This window comes from Colias philodice, chromosome 15 (assembly GCF_061535455.1).
Source record: "Colias philodice isolate Cphi_HAF_F1 chromosome 15, ilColPhil1 Martin Lab GWU primary, whole genome shotgun sequence".
Lineage (NCBI taxonomy): Eukaryota > Metazoa > Arthropoda > Insecta > Lepidoptera > Pieridae > Colias > Colias philodice.
Genome location: NC_143100.1, coordinates 914,849 through 939,245, shown reverse-complemented (window position 1 = coordinate 939,245; position 24,397 = coordinate 914,849). Strand labels below are relative to the sequence as shown.

The 24,397-nt window shown below is 34.4% G+C and overlaps 2 protein-coding genes across 2 annotated transcripts in view; both read left to right on the top strand.

Annotated features, from left to right (window-relative positions):
* Window positions 1–795: 795 nt before the first annotated feature.
* On the top strand, window positions 796–5,112 carry LOC149482013 (uncharacterized). Its single transcript, XM_089704092.1, has 2 exons — window positions 796–4,797; window positions 5,077–5,112. The coding sequence occupies exons 1-2, from the start codon at window positions 796–798 to the stop codon at window positions 5,110–5,112; spliced, it is 4,038 nt and encodes a 1,345-aa protein (XP_089560218.1).
* The window catches only part of LOC149482012 (uncharacterized), a 115,145-nt gene continuing 95,813 nt past the window's right edge, over window positions 5,066–24,397 (top strand). The window contains exon 1 of the mRNA XM_089704290.1: window positions 5,066–7,560. Within this exon, the coding sequence (XP_089560416.1) occupies window positions 5,136–6,371 (1,236 nt within the window). The 5' untranslated portion in view covers window positions 5,066–5,135 and the 3' untranslated portion in view covers window positions 6,372–7,560. The remainder of the gene's footprint in view (window positions 7,561–24,397) is intronic.

The following is a 24,397-nucleotide window of genomic DNA, read 5'->3' as shown; positions in this document are numbered from 1 at the left end:
ATAATTAAGTTTAAAGGCTACTTTATCTTCATAATAAAACCATATTTCTCATAACTTGTCCCCCACATTCACATTTATTAATAAGCCACAAACGTGGATTAAAAATTGTCGCCGCTAATTATTTGACTACGGATCGCTAAGCCCCGAACAGAATCCGAATTAAACTTGTATTGTTTCAATAATGAAGTTCGTTTTAAATATTAATGAAGTGAAACGAGTTACATTAGCGGTAATTGCAATGCATGGTTCTGGTTGGATCTATTAATGGGTTTTGACGGGTTTAAATCGAGTTTTTATTACTTATGGATAGATTTTTTACAGCTTATGATTCGCCAGATAAAATTAATACATTTATCTATTGTTTCGGGTCGTGGTAATATATCTGCATAATATGTCAACAAAATTTTGTAAACATCATACAAGTTGTACGGTGCAACCGCACAGAGTGCAAAATCATCATTTTTGTATATACAGCATTTTCATATTCATATTCATTAGCGTTAGTTCACATTAAAACGTCGCGAGCCGCGTACGTGTGCTACTCTAGCATTACAGCATAGCAATAAAATCATATTATTTAGCAGCTTAGTTTTATTAGTAGCAGCAGCATCCCAGGTGTACGAACCATAGTCCGAACATCTTTATGGTCCTTCGAGCTTAAACGTAAGCAGGACCCATTCGCGTGTGATAAATCATACCTCGTGTAGTGGGAACTGCCACGTAAGTTCCAGCAGCAGCGGTGAGTCCACAGCTTTTTACCTATACTATCTATCGAAGCGAAGTAGCATTTTCATCATGGAAGATCTAGTAGCTAACCAAAACATGATCATCGGAGCGATGGAAAAGCTCCAAATCAATTTCAAGAAAGACGGTGTCGAACGCAAGACCCCGGCTCATATTAATAAGCGATTAAGTGTGTTAGATTCTTACTGGCAAGAATTTCAATGCAATCATATTAAAATATGTGAATATGACGATAAATCGCATGAATATTTTAGCAATAACATTTATAAGCGAACGGCCGATTTTTATCATGAAACGCGGTCTTACATAATGCGGCACTTGCCAGCGGAAAGCAAGGAAAGCCCTATAAGACCTGCAACACCTGGCTTATTGTCTCAGCCGGGAACAAGTAAGCAGCAACAGGATTTAAATCCTCAGCCATCATTTAAATCGCAAGGTACATCGAGCAAACTTGATGAATTATTCCATAAACAAGCAATTAACTTTAAGGCTTTTAAAAGAACTGTAACAAGTATTGATGTTGAAAAAATATGCACTAAGTGGAAATTCGAGGATGCCCTTCAACAGTTAAATTCCCGATGGAGCGTTATTGACTCCCTTCATTGGGAAATCGACAGCATTTTGGACGGGGAAGACGTTGAATATGAGAATTCTTTCACTCGCCACGAAAGCATTTTCAATAACCTCAAAGAAGCGATAAACACAAAGCTCTGGTCAGTCTCTCACAGAGAAAATATAACACCGAAGGTTGACATTCCGATTTTCAATGGAAACTATCAGCAATGGGTATCTTTTAAAAATCTATTCAACGAAGCTGTTCATCTTAATCCTTCCTTATCAAATTCACAAAAAATGCAGTATCTGAAAAGTAAGATCAAAGGCGAGGCAGAACGCCTCATACAGCATTTATCTATAAGCTCACAAAATTATACTTCCTGTTGGGAAATATTAAATCACAGGTACGAGAATAAAAAGCTTATTTTTACATCTCATATTAATATTATTTTAGGCCTACCCAACATGCAGCAGCAATCGCTCACACAAATTAAAAACATGCACGACGCGACAAAGGAATGCCTTAATGCCATTAAAAACCTTGGTGTTGATACAAGCACGTGGGACCCGATGATCGTTCATATATTAGCGCTGAAATTAGATACCGACACTCATAACGATTACATCGAGTCGTTGAAGAATCCTAGAGAGCTACCGACACTGCAAGAATTTCTAAGTTTCCTCGAGATGAAATTTACTGCATTAGAATCATCTAAGCGCAAACAAGATCCACCTAAAACATTCCAGCACCCTCAAAAACCAACACCAGCAGCATATCCTAAAGCATTCCATAAAACGAATAATATATTTAAATCATTCACTAGCAACCATAATTCATCGCAAAACGGAAAAGGTATCAATTACACAATGCAAAATTGTCCAATATGCAACAATAATCATGCAATAATATATTGCAACAAATTCGCCGAATCTCAACCTAAACTGCAATTACAAGCAATTACGAGGTTGCAGCTATGTCAAAATTGTCTATATAATCATAATGGTAATAAGTGTTTTTCCACTAAAAGATGCCGAGTATGCAATGAGAACCATCATACTTTGGTTCATGAAGCGTTCGCACAGCGGACATCCCAAAATACAGCCAGCACAACAAGCCCCGAAAAACAACCGAATAACAGCTCTCACGTGTCTCTGGATGATACGCAGGAAATTTTATTAGCAACAGCTCAAGTTACCGTTCAAGCTGCAGATGGTACATCATTAATCATGCGTGCTCTCATAGATCAAGGATCACAGACTTCCCTTATAACCGAAAATGCAGCCCAGAGACTTGGTCTGCCGCGTCAGCATCGTAAGGGAGTGATTTTAGGTTTAGGCGCGAAAGAGAACACGTGTAAAGGCTTTATTAACATACAAATATCTTCTCAATACAGCGATTATTCATTGAATACAGGAGTTTTTATAATGAATCATGCGGTGAACAATCTACCGAACAAATCGTTTAGCAAACCAGCGTGGTCATTTATTAACGACATTCAGCTAGCCGATCCAGAGTTTTATCGACGCCGACCAGTCGACTTATTGTTAGGTGCCGATGTCTATTCATCGATTATCATGGAAGGAATTATTAAGCAAAGCGAATCTATTCCTATAGCGCAGCAAACACGCCTTGGGTGGATTTTATGCGGCATCGTAAAGTCATACCAATGTAACGTTGTCATGGTCGACGTGGATAGCCTTCAAAAATTTTGGTCAATCGAAGACATTAACGAAAACATAAATATATCACAAGAGGATTATCAATGTATTCAGCAATATAAATCAACAACAACTCGTCAGACAGATGGAAAATACGTTGTTCGTCTCCCTTTACATCCAGACGCAGACGAAAAGCTAGGATTATCAAAAACAAAAGCATGCGCTCAATTTTATCAATTAGAACGAAAGCTACAAAAAGACGACAATTTATTCAATAAATATAAATCATTCATAAACGAATACATAGAATTGGGTCACATGCACTTAACAATAGCGCGTAACATGAAACCTGCCTACTACATGCCGCACCACGGTGTACATCGAGCCGATTCGAGTACTACGTCATTACGAGTTGTGTTTAATGCATCCGAAAAAACATCGACGGGTGTAAGCCTTAATGACGTAATGTATAGAGGTCCGAATTTACAGCAGGATATCTTATTATTAATTTTAAATTGGAGACAATATCCTTACGCATTTATAGCAGATATCGAAAAAATGTTTCGACAGATTTTAATTTCAAAGCAAGATCAACGTTATCAGCAAATAGTTTGGCGCGAAAATCCGAATCAACCACTCAGAGAATATACTTTGTCCACTGTTACGTATGGTACAAAAGCAGCGCCCTTTTTAGCAATGATGACGCTCAAGCAGTTAGCCAAGGACGAATGCAACCGTTACCCGATAGCAGCGAGGGTGTTAGAAGAACAATTTTACATGGATGATCTTCTTAGCGGTGCATTTGACATCATATCAGCGAAGCAATTGCAAAGAGATCTCATCGATTTACTCAAATCGGGAGGATTTAATCTCCGCAAATGGTCAGCGAATGAGTCATCATTATTAGAAGACGTTGATAAAGCAGAAAACCTAGCAAGCGATACGTACAATTTTAAGCATCAGGAATCAACGAAAGCACTCGGTCTTAGTTGGAATGCACGAGATGACAATTTTAAGTTTATGTGCAAACTATCTCCGCAATCCGATTTACAGCCTACGAAACGAGAACTACTAGGAGAAATATCAAAGATATTCGATCCTCTTGGTTGGTTGGCACCAGCTGTAGTTCAACTAAAACTATTATTTCAAAGCGTATGGTTAACTAATTTAAATTGGGATGACGTCATACCAGACAAGATTAACCTTGAATGGCGAAAATTAAGAGCAGACATAGAGAACATTGGAAATATCGAAATCCCGAGATGGATTTGTAGCGGGAGAGACGATTGCATTGAATTACATGGTTTTTGCGATGCGTCGTTGAAGGCAGTAGCATGCGTAGTATATGCACGGATAGTGCGTAAAGATCAAACGTACATAACACTGTTAGCCGCTAAAACGAAACTTGTCCCCGTCAGCAAAACTAGCCCTTCGTCAAAGACCGACATATCGTTACCGAGACTAGAGTTAAGCGGTGCACTCTTGCTCTCGAAACTTATGACAAAGGTCAAGCAAAGTTTAAGCGATCGCGATGTAAAAACGTTTGCGTGGTGTGACTCAACAGCTGTACTTGGATGGCTACAGGGCGAGCCCAGCCGCTGGAAGCCTTTCGTCGCAAACAGAGTGATTAAAATAACAACAACTTTACCACCACAGACTTGGCGTTATGTTAAGTCCAGCGATAATCCCGCAGATTGTGCTAGCCGTGGCATGAGCATCGCGCTTTTAGAAAAGCATGGCCTATGGTGGAAAGGGCCCACCTGGCTACTCAGTGATATTAAACATCAGCAACAATTAACGTATGACACTAAATTAGAAGCAAAGAAAATGTTATCAAACGTAGTTACAAAGAATAATAATATTTCAGCGAACTTTATTAGCGATTTTATTGACAAATACAGCAGTTTTACATATGCGTCACGAGTACTAGCATGGATATTGCGAATATCCTCGTCCGTAACAAAACAAAATTATTTAACTATACAAGAGTTGCAAAATTCACAATTAAAAATTATAAAAGCTATACAATATTTAGAATTTAGTGAAGAAATAAATGATTTAAATAGCTTAAGTGGAGTAGATTCAAGAGCAAGTTATTATGTCTTAATCCATTTCTAGACGAAGAAGGTTTATTACGAGTTGGAGGTCGTCTAAAAAATAGCAACATCTCATATAACATGAAACATCCCTACATAATACCACAGAGCAGTCATCTTACAAATTTATTAATTGATTTAGCACATAAGTCAACTTTCCACGGTGGAGCGAGGTTGACGAACTCTTGGCTTCGTCAGCGATATTGGATACTCGGCGGAAACAGAGCGGTTATGAAACGTTTATATAATTGTGTAATATGCAAGCGACACAGCCCGGTAAAACAACTACAAATAATGGGAGATTTACCGGGAGCAAGAACGAACCCTACAAGACCGTTTTACCACACGGGGGTTGACTTCACGGGACATGTAGACGTGAAATCAAGCAAGGGTCGCGGTATCAAAACAAGCAAAGGATATGTGGCCGTATTTATCTGTATGGTCACAAAAGCAGTTCACTTAGAGTTAGTATCAGACTTATCATCATCTACTTTTTTAGCAGCGTTACGTAGATTAGCAGCAAGAAGAGGAACTCCTCGTCACCTATACAGTGACAACGGAACGAATTTCGTAGGAGCTAGCAAAATTTTAGCGAATGAGTTTATTGACCAGCAATCTATTTTAACACAGGATTTTTTCACGGAAATTAGCGAGATGCAAATCGAGTGGCACTTCAATGCACCTTCCTGGCCTAGCGCGGGAGGACTTTGGGAAGCAGCGGTTAAAAGCCTAAAATATCATTTACGTAGAGTCCTAGGCGATCAAAAGCTAACGTACGAAGAGTTCGCCACTCTACTTTATCAGCTAGAAGCTTGTCTAAATTCGAGACCCCTATCTCCTCTATCTGAAGATCCTGATGACTTAGCATATCTCACACCTTCCCACTTTTTAGCGAGCGGTCCAATTTTAACAATCATAGAAACTGAGAGAGATGAGAGAACGAGGTGGCAATTGACGCAAAAAATATTTAGTGATATTTGGAAACGGTGGCGAGCTGAATATTTAACGTCATTATCAGCCAGAAGCAAGTGGAAAACATCAAAGCCTAATATCAAGTTGAACGACATCGTGATCATACATGACGCTCTTCTACCTCCAGGAAAATGGGCGTTGGGTCGTGTGATTGAATTACATCCTGGATCAGACGGCTACGTCAGAGTCGTAAGCGTAAAAACTAAGACGGGTATTATCAAGCGACCGGTTATTAAATTGTCCATTCTTCCTGTTAACACAGAAGAAACAAATCAGCAAAAGCTACAGAATCATACCAGCAGCTTATCACCAGCAAGCACCCCGAAAAAAGCGCATTCCAATTAAATGATTTCATTTAAACTTATTATCTATCGTTCATATTAACATTATTTATTTTAATGCTCACGTCAGCTACAAACGTAATATTATACAGTAACAACTTCAATATAACAAGAATAAACGTCGACAAACATTTTATATTCTTCAATAAATTAACATAGTTGAAGATGGATAGAAATTAATTAACTACTCCAATAAGCAACCAAACTTCAAAATTTATTAATAATTAATTATATCAATCATCTGGAAATCATCAGCTGTATGAAACTTTAAAAAGTAATATTCATTGTAACATCGTATTATACAAATAAGCCACGGTTGTAAACAATTGGAGTTCCATGACCGCATGTTACTGAATCAGCATTTCGATTCAACGAGGCGCACGCGACCAGGCCTTATCAATGGTGTCAGATATATTATTGCGAATACATTGTCTGAGATTAAAGCTAAATATTCATGATTAATTCACATAAACAACACACTTATAAGATAAATATTGAGCCGGAGGTGTATCCGAAATCCAACTGATTCAGCATTTTATAAACACCCATGAACGCTACCCATCAAATTTGGAGCTGGGTAAAAAAGCTACAACGACTCCCTGCTAGCTCTCGGGAAGCGCATTCAGGGGATAGCAGCAGCAGCGGGCCTGTGGTGTGCGTGGCGGCCGGCGGCGGCGAGCGCCCTCCGCGGCGCGAGCGCCTGCCGCGTACCAGCGCGCAGCGTGCCATCAGTGACCCATGTGTTAGTTTTAGTGAAAAGTGTGTGAGTGTAATGTGCGTGAAACAAAAAAGCAGAGCAATGTGTGTGTGCGTCATTCAGTGAATCAATAAAAGACAATTCCCTATTTTAGAAAAGTGTAGCCTTAAGATCGATATCTGATGATTGTCGGGCATCATTTGTTAATAGCTTTTAAGAATATTGTTTTCACCTTGTAATAGGTTAGCTCATCGTCATATCTATCATAGCTTTCATTTCCATCACTCTTGTTGCCCGGGAGCATGTACGGTGCAACCGCACAGAGTGCAAAATCATCATTTTTGTATATACAGCATTTTCATATTCATATTCATTAGCGTTAGTTCACATTAAAACGTCGCGAGCCGCGTACGTGTGCTACTCTAGCATTACAGCATAGCAATAAAATCATATTATTTAGCAGCTTAGTTTTATTAGTAGCAGCAGCATCCCAGGTGTACGAACCATAGTCCGAACACAAGTACTCTATGAAATGCATATCTCATGCCGATACCGATGCAGATGGCAGTCCGTTACTCACAACAGTGGAAAATAAGCTATATTAAAAAACTTTATACTTCTCGCCTATTATTATTTAATTTCAAAATAAAATAATAATCCTAAAATTATTTGAATAGTCAAATGATTCGCTTTCCTCTGCAGATTGCAATGCATTCGACAATTTGCACTCTAGTACGAAAACAACAATATACACATATTACATAATATTATAACACTAGCTGCTCCGCGTGGCTTCACCCCCGCGGCTCCACTCCTGTAATTGCCCGTAGCGTGATGAAATATAGCCTATAACCTTCCTCGATAAATGGGCTATCTAGCAAAGAAAGAATTTTTCAAATCGGACCAGTAGTTCCCGAGATTAGTGCGTTCAAACAAACAAACAAACAAACAAACTCTTCAGTTTTATAATATTAGTATAGATTACGAAAAGGGCTTTTATATGAGAGGACAGCCCACTGCGTATTAATACATAGATACATCATTAACTATATGTCAACTTTACTGAATACAAACATAAACTTAAAAGAGAAGTTACAATCATAAAACTTAGAATTAACCTGACGTGCTCTAACAAGCACGTTTTTCAATAATGAAACTAATTTTATTAATTTTTTAACGAGCGGAATAAATCGTGCATAGTACTTAGCGTACAGTCGTGAACGAAAGAGATTACGCTGATGATATAAGGTGTATATTAAATTGTTTTAATGCCTATCGAAGCCAAAACGTAAAGGTGGATCTCAAAAATATTTTATTTGAACTAGTAATCCTCTTTTTTGCTGTAAGCGCACTATGAATTTTGAATTTCATAAACTTATTTCTTCTTAGTCAGCGTGAATTTGAATAATTCGAATAATATAATCTAATATTTATCATAAACCATTTAAATATGAGAGCATCGAAAAAAAACAGTATTTTTTTTATAATCACGTAAAGACGAGCATAACACAACAAACAGTTAGACACAGTGTTATATCTCATCAATAATATATTTTTTACACTTCTGCACGCGACAGTACACCACCATACTGCAGTATTACACGCAGAGTGCTTCAACCGCGCGGTTGTCACTTTATGGGTATATAAAACTAATTGACGTGTCATACATAAATAGCTTTAAAGGTTCCAAATTGTGCTTTACGATTCTGTTTAATGGAATCTTTGGGGCTTCAAGTGTGTATAGATTAAATATATATCAGACTAGTGATGTGCCCGCGGCTTTGTTCGCGTGCATTTCACGTTGTCTCGATAATTATTCTTTAAAGCTCAAGTAAAAGCGTAAAAACTGTCCCGTTTCACCAGTCGCGTATAATGTTCCTGATAGACTATTTAACAGTTTCTGACGTATTTTTTCATACATTATTAGTCATTTTAACTTACAGATAAGATAAGCTAAATACGCTGTATCCAGTGAGACCGACCATTTAGTTTTCCAATTATTAAGTGAATTACATATTAAGATATTTTTTTTAAACTTTACCACTTGAGAGCAACACAGTCGATGCAATTTAATTTCTTCAACAGAAATGTTTTTATAGTGTTAAAGAATATCTAAACTCGTAATTAACATTGTCTACTTGCGTCTTAATATTGATTTTGTAATAATGTATGTAATTTTTGTAATGAATATGAATGAATTGTGAAATATTAATTATAATAATGTGAATGAATAACAAATGAATTGATTTTAATAAAATAAAATTAAGAAGACATAATATAAAATGTATATCTAATGTAAAATGTATTTGCATGCCGTTGAATAACGGCTAAACATGCTGAAATAATGTATCTTATTCTTAACACCTATGTATACCATGTTTACTTGCAAATAAACGATTAGTTATTTATTTATTTATTTATTTATTTAAAAGCATACACAAGCTACTTCCAAAAAGACACGTCTTCCACAAATAAATAAAATAAACAATGTTAATACCGTAAAGGAGCACGCTAAACTGATTACCGAAGAAATTCGTTGTCTATTCAGTAAGCGTTGGGGATCCTTTTTTAATTTGTCCCTTATAAAATTCATTAGACAACAAACAAGTAAGTAATCTGGCCTATGGAGAGTAATTAGAGATAAAACTGCTGGGAACTTTTATTTTTTAGATCTGAAGGAAATTTGGATCTTGAAATCTTTAGATGTTGTCTGGATTGATGCTTGTATTTCTGTTTATAACGAAACTAAAATGTGGAGTTTTTTGGTTAGTATGTTTTATTTTATCCGAATTTTGTATCGTTTAAATAGCATAATTGCATACCAAATGAGCGCGAATTTTTCAGATTTGTGGTTTTTGGTTTGAGCTACGGATTTAGAATCCGATAATTCCAGCTATTTCTATTTTATTCAATGGAAATTTTATGATACAATATATTATAGGCGACAATTCTCAAAGTTAAAATTTTCAAATCAAAATACAGTCCCTTTACACATCACCACATAAAACATTCCCAAGTAACAAACCAAATTACAATATTTAGACCTTAAAAACTGCTCTAAAAGGTATAAAACCATACTAAAGCCGTAAAGGAAATTTCGATTTGACTAAATTCCATATAAAATACATATTATGTAACAATTGCATCTCATTTCAGCTGATTGGACAAAGGCAGTGCATGCCAGTACCCGCATATTTTAGTTCCAACATCGCTTATATTTTATCAAAGCGAATAAAAAATTATACATTTTTCTAACTTGTTCCTTTTTGTGAAGAATTAACCTGGTATGAGGTGGATGGTGATTAAATAGGAAAGTTGAAAATTTATTTTATATCTATACTAATATTATAAAGCTGAAGAGTTTGTTTGTTTGTTTGAACGCGCTAATCTCAAGAACTACTAGTCCGATTTGAAATATTCTTTCGGTGTTGGATAGCCCATTTATCGAGGAAGGCTATAACATCATCACGCTTAGACCAATAGAAGCGGAGCCACGCGAGTGAAACCGCGGAGCGCAGCTAGAATATTATAAAACATCAGACATTAAAAAAAACCAGTGTTTATCGATACATAATATTATGTCAAATGTACGTAATTCTATCTACTGATAAGAAACGTTTTTAATTCATCAATTTACGTAGAACAGATCACACTTTAAGCTATAAGCGAAATTATGAACTGCTTTGTATTTTTACGTTTCTCCTAAACTTTTATTTATGGGACACTCAATATCAAACCCTCAGAGAAAATCAAAAAATACGGGCTAGATATTTTTGAGATTTCATAAAACTACAGATTCTTAACGTATATAAATTAAACTTAAATCGGATCGGTTCGTTTCGCAATCCGTTTGTATCAGCCTTAATTGGCACAGTGACTGTTTGCGGACAATGCCAGAGCTGACTATCAACCTGAGCTGTTTGCTCTAGATGTGTTGAGCTTTGAAACTGGCGATTCGTTGACTACTTTCGATGATGGAGTTTATAGTAAAATGGGATTAATGTATTAAGTAATTGACCATGATATTTTGCTTTAAAAATTCGCAAATCCGAAACATCGTCCAATTAAACCAAATATTTTTTTTCAACAGTCATAACTAATAAAATGCATGTTTGATACGTTTCATGAAATGCCATCTTGGTAATTAAATAACGTTGAGAGAAAGATAAATACCTAATTTTACATTACTGTCTCAAAACTAAAAAACAGTCTTACTAAAATCAGAACTCAACATCCTGTTAAAATTTTAGTGCGTTATAAAGTCAATATTTAATTATTCTGAATGTAATACAATTAATATTAAATTATTAAAGATGAAATAAGATTTATTTTGTGGCCCAGTAAAGGCTTCAACAAATAGAGAGATCTCGTTCGGGACAATAAGGCTTTGTGAGGTCACTGATAACAGACTTTTCAATTATTCTGTAAAATATTGTTACTTGCTATTACGATTTATTTCCAAATGATACTTTGTATTCTGTAACCAATTCTGTGAATTCAAAGTCAGTTCAAAAGGAAGGAAAGACACTTTGTAAGTTTGATGGATATTTATTTATTTAAAATTTAATTATTTTCGTTATAAAATTTAATTTCCCGTATTTTAAATAAGTATAGAGTGTGTTTATTGTTGCGGTATGCTTAGTAATTTTTAATTTATAATTTGCCTTTTTACCATCATCATTCGAATAATTATTAATTCCTTCTTCTTATATTGTAACTAGCTGCTCCGCGCGGTTTCACCCCCGTAGCTCCACTCCTATTGGCCGTAGCGTGATGTTATATAGCCTATAACCTTCCTCGATAAATGGGCTATCTAACACCGAAAGAATTTTTCAAATCAGACCAGTAGTTCCCGAGATTAGCGCGTTCAAACAAACAAACAAACTCTTCAGCTTTATAATATTAGTATAGATTAGTATAGATATGCTGGTAAAGTGTGGGTTAATAAATCACATAATATTATGACAAGAATCTGTTCGGTCTATATTAAAAAATAATATTAGTAAATATTATATTGTCTCCTTAATTCTGTGTTATTTGTCTTGATTCCACGAATGTATAATAATTTATATTGAAGTATATAATGTGAATGTCGTATAGAGATGTATTTTTGTTCCCGGTCCAACATTCTTCGTACAAATTAGAAAGTAGATATCGTAAGGTTTCAGCAAAACGTTGCCGTAAAGCCGGCCCGCTCTTAGCGTTTATTTTTATTAGCTTTGTACAGGGCCGGATTCGAACACAACTAGGAAACATATATTTGGAATTTTTTTTATTTTGAAAAATTTAAATGTAAGTAACAAATTAATTTGAAAAATTGAATTTATATAAAACGGCTGTTTAATGAAGGTATATTAATGTCTATTTAAGAATTACTTTTCTACTATACTTCACTTTGTAATGTATTAATTTTCGAATCTTTTATAAATTATGCATATAGTAAGCATGTTGTCATTTAAAATTTTTAAGCTGTGTAACGTTTTAAAAATTCATCTTGTAACTAACTTACATGTAACATTTTATAATCTATTCATTTATATAACGCTTATATTTTTAAGGTTCGATACAAAAAATAATCTCATTCATGAGGAAAACTAAAATTTCTTCAACTTTGAAGATCTTGTAAAAGTATTCAAGATCTTCCACTAAACCCTTAGCTGATCTTATTTTCACTAAGAATGTACAGAGCCCCAAAAACTTAGCCCTTGAATGAGTAATTAGTTCCGGCCCACTGTTCCGACGTTTCATTATAACGTAGCTGAATTAAAAGGCCTAGCAATATTGTAACAAGGGCCAGAACACTTGAATGTTACGGTCGAATTTATATTGAACCGAAATTTTAGTGTGGCCCGGAAGCTAATAATGTCGTTAAGTACACAAAGTGCCGTCATCTGCATAAGTTATTTTGAAGGTGCGTTTGTTAGCAGTAGGACAGCGTTTATGCGACTCAAAGAACTGTAGAGAAACGCTGCATATCCTACGCTAGCTAAAGGTTTATGTGTTTTATTTTAAAGAGCAATACATATTTTTCGTTTCCTTCAACTGCGTTTTACGTAATTTTTACACGTCCTTTGATGTTAGCAACAATACCAAAACCCTGGATATTCTTGATTGTATTACACTGTTACAGTATACAGTAGAAAATACAGTATGTGGAAGAAAATTCAAGCCAAAAAACTATGTAGAACTCATTTGGTCAATGCCTCTCTAAGGGAAGGGCTTCGCTTTTTACACAGGCTTTTTACTATTTGTCGTTTCGAACGTTTTACAGCGAACGAGTCCGTCCATAATGAGGTCCGTTCATTTTCGAAGTATCTATGGTGTTAACCTTTTTCTTTTATTTGGTAATGTATTTGTAGCTGTTCAAGCGTTTCCTCGAGCAAGCAGGCATATTAAAAATGCACTCACTTCAATAACTAATGTGCTGATCCAGACTTTATAATATGTATGGACTTAATTTAATGAGTAATTTTGCATAACACAGTCACAAATATTCATTTACTAGCGGTCCGCCCCGGCTTCGCCCGTGGTACATATTTACGTTTTCTCCACATAAGAACCATCCTCGTACTTCAAGGAGTATAATAAAAAAAGAATTATCGAAATCGGTTCAGCCGTTCTCAAGTTATGCGCTTACCAACACATTTTGCGATTCATTTTTATATATAAGATAAAAGAGTCATAAAAATTCTGGCAAACTTTACAATTTAAAACAAAAAAAGGTATTACAACGTCACAACAAATATCTTCCGAAATATTTGTGCTCGCTTGAAGGTTTCTAAATACTTAGCACCAGAATAATCAAACCCCCACAACCTCAGAAAATGCATATTCTTGAACATTTTAATTTCTATTTTGGAAACGCAAAGTCACGATCCACAACTCATAAGTCATTTGGAAACGGTGATAAAGTTGCTTAACAAGAAAAAAGGTTTATAGGTGTAATTAGTAAAATTGAGTCGATTTTTGTGTCGTATTAATTAGAGGTATATTTTTAACATAGCATGGCAAAATAGAGTGAAGGTATTGCCTAGTCATGAAAAGAAAATGTTGGAACATTAGTTTTTTGGTTTCATCACGGATTATCTAAATCATCAGAACTGTTGCATATAGATAGATATATTAATAGTATTATTCAAATCAAATCAAATATGTTTGTTTTATGTTATATGGTAAAAAATATTTGTGGTTATATAAATAAGCGGCAGATAAAGTGTATTATGTCACACAATCCTCTGACATATACTTTTCTATCGCTCTATCGTGCCTCTGAGTTGTGTGTCTACTTACTGATACTGGTGTTTTGTTATAGCTCTAATACCCGGATAGAACAAGAACATAAGAGTCATCATAATCAGCCCATTATGTTCCTAAAGCTGGGTCACGGGCCTCCTATGAGGGTACAGACCATAATCCACCGCGCTGGCCAAGTGCAGGTTGTCAGATGTGGAGATGTCACATGTCGCCGAACTTTTGGTCGACGACATGTCGGTTTCCTCAGATTACTTTTCTTCACCGTCATAAAGTCCAATTCAGTTAAAAATATTAGTAATTTAGTATAGTATGAGGTAGTAAAATATGATAGTGAAGCTATAGTAACAAGTTTTCTTATTCTTTTCGCTTCAAGTACCCTGTTATAAGCTATTCAGCGCTCCTCCGAAGGGTTGACAGGAAAAACGGGAGCTATAATTAACGAAAATGAATTGAAGCTTTAGCGCATTAGAGTGTAAGCTATTTGTCGATCGACTCGGCGAGGCTCTAATATTTGTCAGGCTTAATTTGTTTGGATTGTGTTTGAATTGATGCCACGATTTGCTTACAATTTCCCGAACAGTTTTTGTTGAGATTAACCTTGAAGCTTCGAGGGCTTGGGGTCGTTTTGCGCTTGTTAAATAGTGTCGTTATTTGCGAGTTACGATCTCATTGGCTCAATTGTTAAGCATTTGTCTTTATTAAATTTTCGCTTCACTTTTAAGACTATTTTTCTGTTAGCCAGATTCTTTGGCTTAATATAACATATAAAGTTACACTTTAGTTTATTTATACCTACCTAACAGTTACCATAGTATTTAACATTATTATGTTCGTATGGCAATACTCATAAAACACAAAGGTAGATCATGAAAAAACTATTCCATTATTTCACACAGCCAATGGGTAAAGTACCTTTTTATGATTCTGCAATTAAGAAAATTCCAATGAAACTAAATAACATTAAATCTCTTCAGCATTTAAATTATTATTTTCAATAGAATACACACCTGAAGAAACATTTATGAATAACAACAATATCCAAGCCAATCCACGAAACGTATTAGCGCATAATATATCACAAGCTGTTAACCCTATTAATGATAATAAAATAAATGTTACATAAACGTATCCATGGTGGGAGAAATGCGGTATCGGAAACGCAGGTCAAGTCAAAAGGTCTCAAATGCATGAATATAAGCGATTTGCACGTACGGACAGCAAAATAGGTGTCTATGAGAACTTCTCTAGCGATATAAAATGCTGAAGGTGATTTTTACGATTTTAAATATCTAAAGAGTAAATGTCTGTGTAAGCTCAGGTTTATTTATGGAGCAAATATTTTATCTTATATAGTTCGTATGCATAGATGTACCATTTCGAAGAATGGAAAGGAGGTTATGCTTTGTGTCGCTTTGTTCAATTGTAAAAAGTTTTATAAAAAATAGACGATTAATTTATTCTTTCCTTGTATATGGATATCTATTTTATTGAAAAATTACAGACTAGCAGTTTTAAAACGTAGTTACCTGTACATATTAACCTGACATGCTTACGTAACTTTTAAAAGGATGAAAAGAAAATAAACCAATGAGCTACATATATTTGGTAACAAAAAAAAAACATGAACAATGTAAAAAATTATCTAGTACATTTGGCGGTAGTGGACGGTTGCTACGAAAAATATCTGTTATTAAAATAAATAATAAGTAGTACATGCGCTTTGTTTTGCCGACGGTACAAAACGGTCATAAACTCCGATGTACCGATGTTATTGCAACAAGTTAATTTATGCCGGTCTCGGGCGATTCATCAGGCCCGTCGGTAATGCACCATTATTTTATAGAACTGCTGCCTCGGGCCTTATTCCTGTTTCCTGGTCATTGCCTAATATTGGATACATTGCTTTTGAGTTCTGGATTTTGGTGGACTTTTATATTGCATTTTGTATGATGGTATCTGGACTGTATAGCATATTTTTGATGACGCTATTATAATAATTATGGCCTGAACACTTATAGGAAGGCTCGTGTTTCAGCAGTGAGAACATAATATATATGGGCTGATGATGATGATGATGTACTTGTAAATTAAAATAATATGAAGGTACTATTTCATCTGATAATCACACAGTTTAGGTTTGAACAAGTTACATGAACACATGCATTCCCAAACACATAATGTAGGGATAAATTACATATTATAAACTAGCTTTCCGCCCGCGGCTTCGCCCGCTTTGTCTAAAACATAATAAATTATATATAAGTTTTAAAGATTTAAGCATACATAGGGACATAGGGACAGGGAAAGCGACTTTGTTTTATAATATGTAGTGATGATGATACGTATTTATGTGAAAGCGAGTTATTTATATTCACAACAATAATTCAAATAATAAAATGTAGGTACTTAATAAATGAAAGAATAGATTCTAAGTCCATAAAACTTCAAACCAATTTAAAGCATAACACGACTGTTCCCTTGTAATCAACGTGCCCACGTTTATAAGAAAAGTTACCAAATGATTCTGCCATCTTATTACATGCTATTACGAAGTCCCACCCTAGGTGCATTCAGTAATCCCCAATGTATTATTGACTGGCCGGTTGGCTTGGTTGGTAGTGACCCTGCCTTCCAAACCACTGGTCGTGGGTTCGATTCCCACCCGGGGCAAATATTTGTGTGATGAACATAGATGTTTGCTCTGTGTATGGGTGTTAATTATCTATATAAGTATTTATTTAAAATTATATATGTATGTTTATCAGCCATCTGGTTTCCATAACACAAGCGAAAGCTTAGTATGGGATCAGATCGTGCCGTGCATGAATATAGTCCCGAAATATTATTTATTTATTTATTTATTTATTTATTATATGCAATAGACGAGGAAAGAAACGTGACTCACTAGTTTTTGTGAAAACGGAAAATTAGGAAGTTTTCATAGATGTATTTTTTTCAACATTTTTATGCTTTATTGCTCAAAAATGGAATAGTGAAACTGAATCTAAATATTAAATTGAAACCATCGGCAACTTAAAGCTACATAGCGATTTCTCCCAGATTCCTACCTACGATTTTTTTTTGAATTTTTTGCTAGTTTTTTACTGTGCAATACTTATGAAAATAGGTACGTAATACTTATTGTTGTGTTATTTTTAATTGATTATCATTTTACACAGTTAAACGCAAAGTTTGTAGCGTATGTTTATTTGTGTCTATCAAGTAGAAATGGTTTATCGCATTTGAAAATAGCACAGACATAGATATTGCATGATTAGCTGGATTAGCATGTAGGCTAATCCAGCTTGTAAGCTATATGTATACTACATTGTAAATTTATTAAATGTAAGTAACTAAGTACGTTAATTTAATTTTATGTAAATACACGCTATAAGATATTTATTTTATTTTGTATCATTAACCATTTTAGGTATGTACCTATATTGCAAGTCTCTATTTTCCCAAATTGAGACATCATTGTTATAAAATTTTGAACGTTTCAAAATATGTGTGATTAAAAAATTACAAACAAGATGATTTAGTGATAACATCATTAATCGTTGCATAAAAATTATGATAAATAAAACCTCCTAAAAAATTCAGTTGAATTTATAATTTTATATGAAACGATACCTACCTATATAGAGTTGATAAAACCATTTCTTCAATCTAATAAAAATAAACTTTTATTACAGGTGGTATTTGCGATTACAATGCAACAGATCCCCTGGGATTCTATGGTAGGGGAGTGATAAGTGGCCGGTAATTATATAGGATAACTTAGATTGGCTTTTTAATTCGCTCCATTTGAGATGGAGTCGTTTGTTTTTATTGTACGAAATGTTTTGTTATGAAAATGTTTATTTCTCGACTGAAGGAAGTTACCAAGTGGCTTGTGAATAGTTGAGTTTAATACTGCGTGTTTTAGCAATCTGCGCAGATCAAAAAATTTAACATGATTGTAAATAAACAGTTTCTGAAAATATTCAATTATACCTACTTATGTAATTCATGTGCAATTGTATATTGTGTACTTACTGCCGTATAGTACGTGGATAGTTGGATACATAAAGTATATGCTATCAATAAAAGATATTATCTACAATCTTCCACAAAAGCAAATATTTCAAAAATAGTTTCATTAGCCATGATTGATTGACAGCTCCTTATTAATTTTAATGTTTCGAAATGGTTATTAATCTTCAATATCACGGTATATGAGCAAATTGCCGAGTTTTACGTTCGCATAAAGGTGTATTTCAAGTATAAAGTATGGAGGAGGTAATAAATCTATGTGGGCGCGAATCTTGTACCCGTCACTGGGAAATAAAGATGTTCGCACCGTAGATAGAGCCTATGTTTGAGAGCGTGGTCCGAGAGCCGGTTGGGAATTACGTGGGATAACTGTTCCTTGATTAAACAATGGTTTTTCAATACTCGTAACGATTAAACGCACAAAACAAAACGCACGAAACTGAACTGAAAAGAAACTAAACTTATCTTATGAAATTTCAGCCGAATCCCTTCAGTGTTAAAAACTTCAAATTAAAGACTGATAGAATTATAATTAATGACATTAGTGGTAATTACCTAATTACTCTTACAATTTTATCTCTATTCTCTACATTGTTATTGCACCATGATAACGTAATTATGAATAACGTTTAGCAATTCCCAACTTTATTCGTGTATTTGGATACAAATTGTGTAAGAGCTGATAAAAATGTAAGATTGTAGCGAAATAATAATAATGTTACATATTACTTAAGGTAGATACAAAGCAATATTAACGTAAAGTATCTAATCTACAAAACCACAAGTTATTTTTTTATCTCCACATAAAAGTCAACGTCAATTTTCATAAAGATTTAAATAAAAGGACAAGAATAGGAAAGTTATTTAGATTTTATTTCACGGAGGCCCGTAACACAACGTTGTTCTTATAATTTGTTCGTAAAACTCTTTATTACATTACAATCCGACTTTCTGAACTTTTGAATTTATTTTGTATTCATTCTGCTACGTAATAGTTATGGGAAAAGTCACGAGTTTCAAGGAAAGTACAATAAAATGGTTTTTATAGCAAATACAGTGCGGACGAGGATTGGGGAGGTTTTGCGTGGTTTTGTGTTGATTAAATGTAAAGATGCATTGAAAATTATAAAAAAAGAGCATAGCAAAGATTGTGTGAAAATATGTTTTGCTATATTATGTAGAAAAAATGCTGTGACTACTCGGTAGGTGCTGTAATATGGCTTTGTGATTCACCAAAGAATCGAATTTAGGAACGCCCAGACAAGTTAATCCAAGCACTCAGGAGGACGTAACCAGACAAAAATACATCCTTATTACTTAACTCAAAAAAATTACGTGTACCGAGCACACGTGTCAAAAGTGAAACTTCCTTGGCGTGACGGTATTGCCATGAGGCGACCTTGAAATTTTACTCTCAACGCGCCTACAGAAGTTTCACTTCAAAAAAATTCAACTATGAACTAACAAACTAGAAGGACCAAACACCATTCATACCAAATATATTCATAACGCATATCAGGTCGCTACATGCTAGTGTTATTCAAATGGTGGCATCGATCAGGAACGGCTGCGAGTGACGTATTCAATACTTTGCCATTTTTCATGTATTTCCCGAATTTCGATAATCCTATTTTGTGACAAATTCAGATTGACTTTTTCGTTCGTTTGAATAATTGTTTGGAATTGCCGCGGTTGCAAATGGTCAAGTCGTTAATTGGGTCGATAGACACAAATTAACAACGTCTGATTAGATATCATCGAAATAAGTGTTCCTAGATGCAAGCTCTCAGAATTTTCTTTATTTGTTGTGTCTATTTTAAAGGTTATCTGCGGAAACCAAAGTGATTCACTTATCGTATATTATATGCGCTTATTTATTTCTTTTGCAATTTCCATAAAAACTGCATTCCCATATATTTATTAGCCCAAAAAACTAAACCGCTACCGCCCAATTGTTCTAAACAAAAAGCATTCAAAAACGCACAAAAAATGGAATACAATAATCCTGTAGCGATTCCATTGTCCCACATTTAATTGATTAACACTAACTGCATGAGAATTAAACCGGCATTCCGTTTTTGCGATTATAAAATCGTTTTCAATGGGAAGCCCTCGATAAATTGTGCACAATAACCGGGCAAAGCGCGGTTTTAACTGGCCACTCGTCAATTTGTACGTCCCATGCATTTATTCATGAGTTCGGTAAATGTTGAAAAAACTTCTAGCTGCATGCGAGCCTCTGGTTGTATCGTGAATATATAGGACTGGAATACAGTATTCTAGATATTCAGGGCTGGACTACATAGTTCGTTACGTAGTGATGTTGAATGTTGAACTTCAAAAACGGAGAATATCAATTTGATTCGCGCATGTTGAAAGAGGTTGTTTCCTTATTTAAACCCGGATTTTTTTTTGTAAATCTTTGGATTTATTTATCTACGCAGTTTAAAATGCTATATACAAATTCAATGTTAAGGTAACATACTATAGTAATATTTTTTTTATACACCTTTACTTGTACATTTTAAGGGAATCGAAGCCTTAAATATTGACACTAACCATTGCACGAATGGAGGGAATATAAGTTAATAAGCTATATAACAGGTTACAGCAGCATAAATAAATAATCGAATTTGTACTGTACAGTAAAATAATTCTAACATTAACAACATAATCAATCCCGCATTGTCACTATCACAAACTCTAAAATACGATAATCATTTGTCATCAATTCCCAATAACATTTAGATAAAAACCCTGCCAAATTATATGAATCGGCAGTTTCGTAATACAGCTATTAATTATACGAATATTATATTTTGACGTGTGGTTCATGATTAAATACAGCGTTACAATTTTGTCATTAATACGGGCTCTGCGGCCGGTATGAGCAATGAAATTGTTCAACTAATTTGTGAATTAGCCGGCGTTATTGTAATACTCCTGAGTTTATTCAATTATGTGTAGCGTTGCCCGCGGCTTTTCTTATATTTCATGCTAAAGATAGTCGTTTTTAAAAGCGGTTATCAAAAATAGAAATCAAAACTATTGATTTAGATTTTTTGAGCTGAGGTTAAAATACTACTTTTATTTTATCAAGATAAACACATTCTCTTGGTGGTATTTCTGTTGGTTATTCAAAATAAAAACTTTCTTTGCTTTCAATGAGTAACTTCACCAAACAGTTATAATATTTTGCAACGTATTACTGTAATTACCGGAAGAAGACTATTTAAACACCAATATAAAAATATATTTAAGTTCTACACAGTTTTTTTACATTCATTTAACAACATGTGTAAGTAGTTACCTCAATTATGTACAAAAAATTATTTCGCCGTATGTTTGAACATACATTTCTTTTTTGTCAGCTGATTAACCGTTAACCTTTCTCCGATGCTCTTTTGTTCAAAATCGGTCAAGCAAAACTTGTAAACGCAGAAATAGTTTGAAAATGGGGAAAAAATTGCGCGCACGGTTGACTCTACATAAAAGTGAAGCTTGCTAAAATATGTTGCTCTCTTTTTCTTTAAGGAAGAAAAATAATCAAGAAATTAAATGTATTATTTAAAAAACGTATTTTAAGAAATTCTTCTAATATTTAAAATTAATTGTTAAGTAATTGTTTTCTATGTCATTCAGACCGGATGTACGAACCGATATGTTATGTATGTAATATTTCGTATTAAAAATACTTCGTAATAAATAAAATTACAGATGTAAAATTTAAAATAACAATTTATGAAGTTGTAATTAAAGTTGAAAATTAATCAAGCATGAAAAATTAAGATAACTAAGTTTTAACTACGTACTGTTACACCGTCCAATATTGCTGACTGGGGCTATAAACCCCACCGGCCTATATCGCGGTGTCAGCAATATTGTATGTATATTATAACGCGTTGATTTTTTAGTTTACGGGCTTCTCTCTTAATGGTCGCAAACCACCTAAGCTACGGTTTAAAAACACAAATACACCACAAACTAACAGTACGTACTTAAATCTGTTTTTTCTTCATATTCTTCTAATAACTCTTTTTCGTTCATATTATTCACTACATAGTTATTCGTTCACTCCGTTCACCGGGTCACGGGGCCGGTCAAGCGCGAGCCGGGCTTAATTAATATGCTATCAGTTTGTCATTAAAATGATGGATTACACCTGACAGATGCCGGTTAATGACGCAATGAATCATTATCCTATACGATAGGTATTTCCTATGATTTTAAATTAATTGTGAGCAAAATATGGATAGGATGTGGTTTTTGAATATACTAGCCGTTTGATTGTGTGGACCTACCGCATTGCATTATTTATTGGCATTATAGTATATTTTTTTTGTTATATTTTATTTGTAAATTTTTTTAGCGACGGAAGTTCAAAAAATCAATGCGGTTAAACAAAAAAATTTTATTCTTTAAGCATGTAAATGGAATTGCCTGTTTGCTGATACCTACCTGTATAATTCGATGTTTTTTACAATAATCTTCAATAAATATTTTTATTAAATCTAGTGAGAGTTTATGAGAAGACGTTGTTATTGAAACTTACAAATAAAAAATATTACTGGTTTATGTGGAATTTGGTAGGCATGGGTGTTCTTTGTAGAATGGTATTGTAAAATAGAAAAAAAAAATCACAATAAAAAATACTGAAAATTCCCGCTGTACCTAAATGTATAAATAAAACATAATAAACACCAAATAATATATTCCGCACACTAAAAGTATTTTATTTGAGTTCGCATTTCCATAAAAAATTCACGCCGTACCAAAGGCAATCTAAATTGAACTGTCGACAAACGTCACAGAGTTTCATTTGAGTAAAAAAGCGCTTTCAGCAGACGTGGTTTTAATTCGAGCGGCAATAAAAATTTGCAATAAAAGGTGGAAAGGGCGATTTAAAAACGCAACCGCTGCAAGTCGAGTGTTACAGCGATGCAGCGACTTTTGTATAATCAGTACCTGAGAATAGTTCGGAATGGAACCGGGATGGAAATTGGTTTTTTATGATATACTTGTGTCTAGGTATAAATTAAATTTTGGTAATGAGATGATTTTTGTTTTAGTAATGTACTGTTTTATATAATTATTTAGGTAGATGTTATCTTATACATATATATAAAAATGAATCGCAAAATGTGTTGGTAAGCGCATAACTCGAGAACGGCTGAACCGATTTCGATAATTCTTTTTTTATTATATTCCTTGAAGTACGCGGATGGTTCTTATGTAGAGAAAACGTAAACATGTACCACGGGCGAAGCCGGGGCGGACCGCTAGTCTTCTTATATATAAAAATGAATCGCAAAATGTGTTGGTAAGCGCATAACTCGAGAACGGCTGAACCGATTTCAATAATTCTTTTTTTATTATATTCCTTGAAGTACGAGGATGGTTTTTATGTAGAGAAAACTTAAATATGTACCACGGGCGAAGCCGGGGCGGACCGCTAGTTTTTAATAAATTTCGTTTTGTGTTTTTAGCAGGAGTAATCTAAAACTGTAATCTAAAACGTACATGAATTTTTAGATTACAGGTCTCATATTATTACTATCAAATAACACAATATGATAATACGGTCGTAGTCCTCTCTTGTGGAACAATTAAAACATGAATATATAAATTGTACTACTCTTTCTACCATACAGGTACTATAGCAAGCATAAGCCACAATTTAACTCTGATTACACACGTATATTTCGTAACTAACCCTCCTTCCTTTAAAAATATCCAAGCCCATAAAGCGCTTAATTCCCAAAACGATTACCGTCTATAAACTAAATCCGAAGAACAATCGAGTTAAAAATCTCAAGCACTTTAGCGTCGGATATTAAAACATTTCACAGATTATGATTGATTCGCCTCAACTCACACTTGGGATATTAATTAAGAAACTAATGAGAAAAAAGTAAAAAGATGGCGTCCACTGACCCGGAGCGTCGGCAAGGAAATTAGGAAAAAGTCAAGTAAAACTTTTTAATTATACGCCTTGCTTTTTTTACGAATCGATTGGCTATCCGTTAAATGTCATGGCTTTAAAG

What these genes read in the sequence shown, in the direction of transcription:
- LOC149482013 (XM_089704092.1), top strand. Translation starts at nt 796, where the DNA reads ATGGAAGATCTAGTAGCTAACCAAAACATGATCATCGGAGCGATGGAA. An exon ending in CAAAGAAAATGTTATCAAAC is followed by an intron (nt 4,798 to 5,076) that starts GTAGTTACAAAG and finishes ATCCATTTCTAG; the next exon opens with ACGAAGAAGGTTTATTACGA.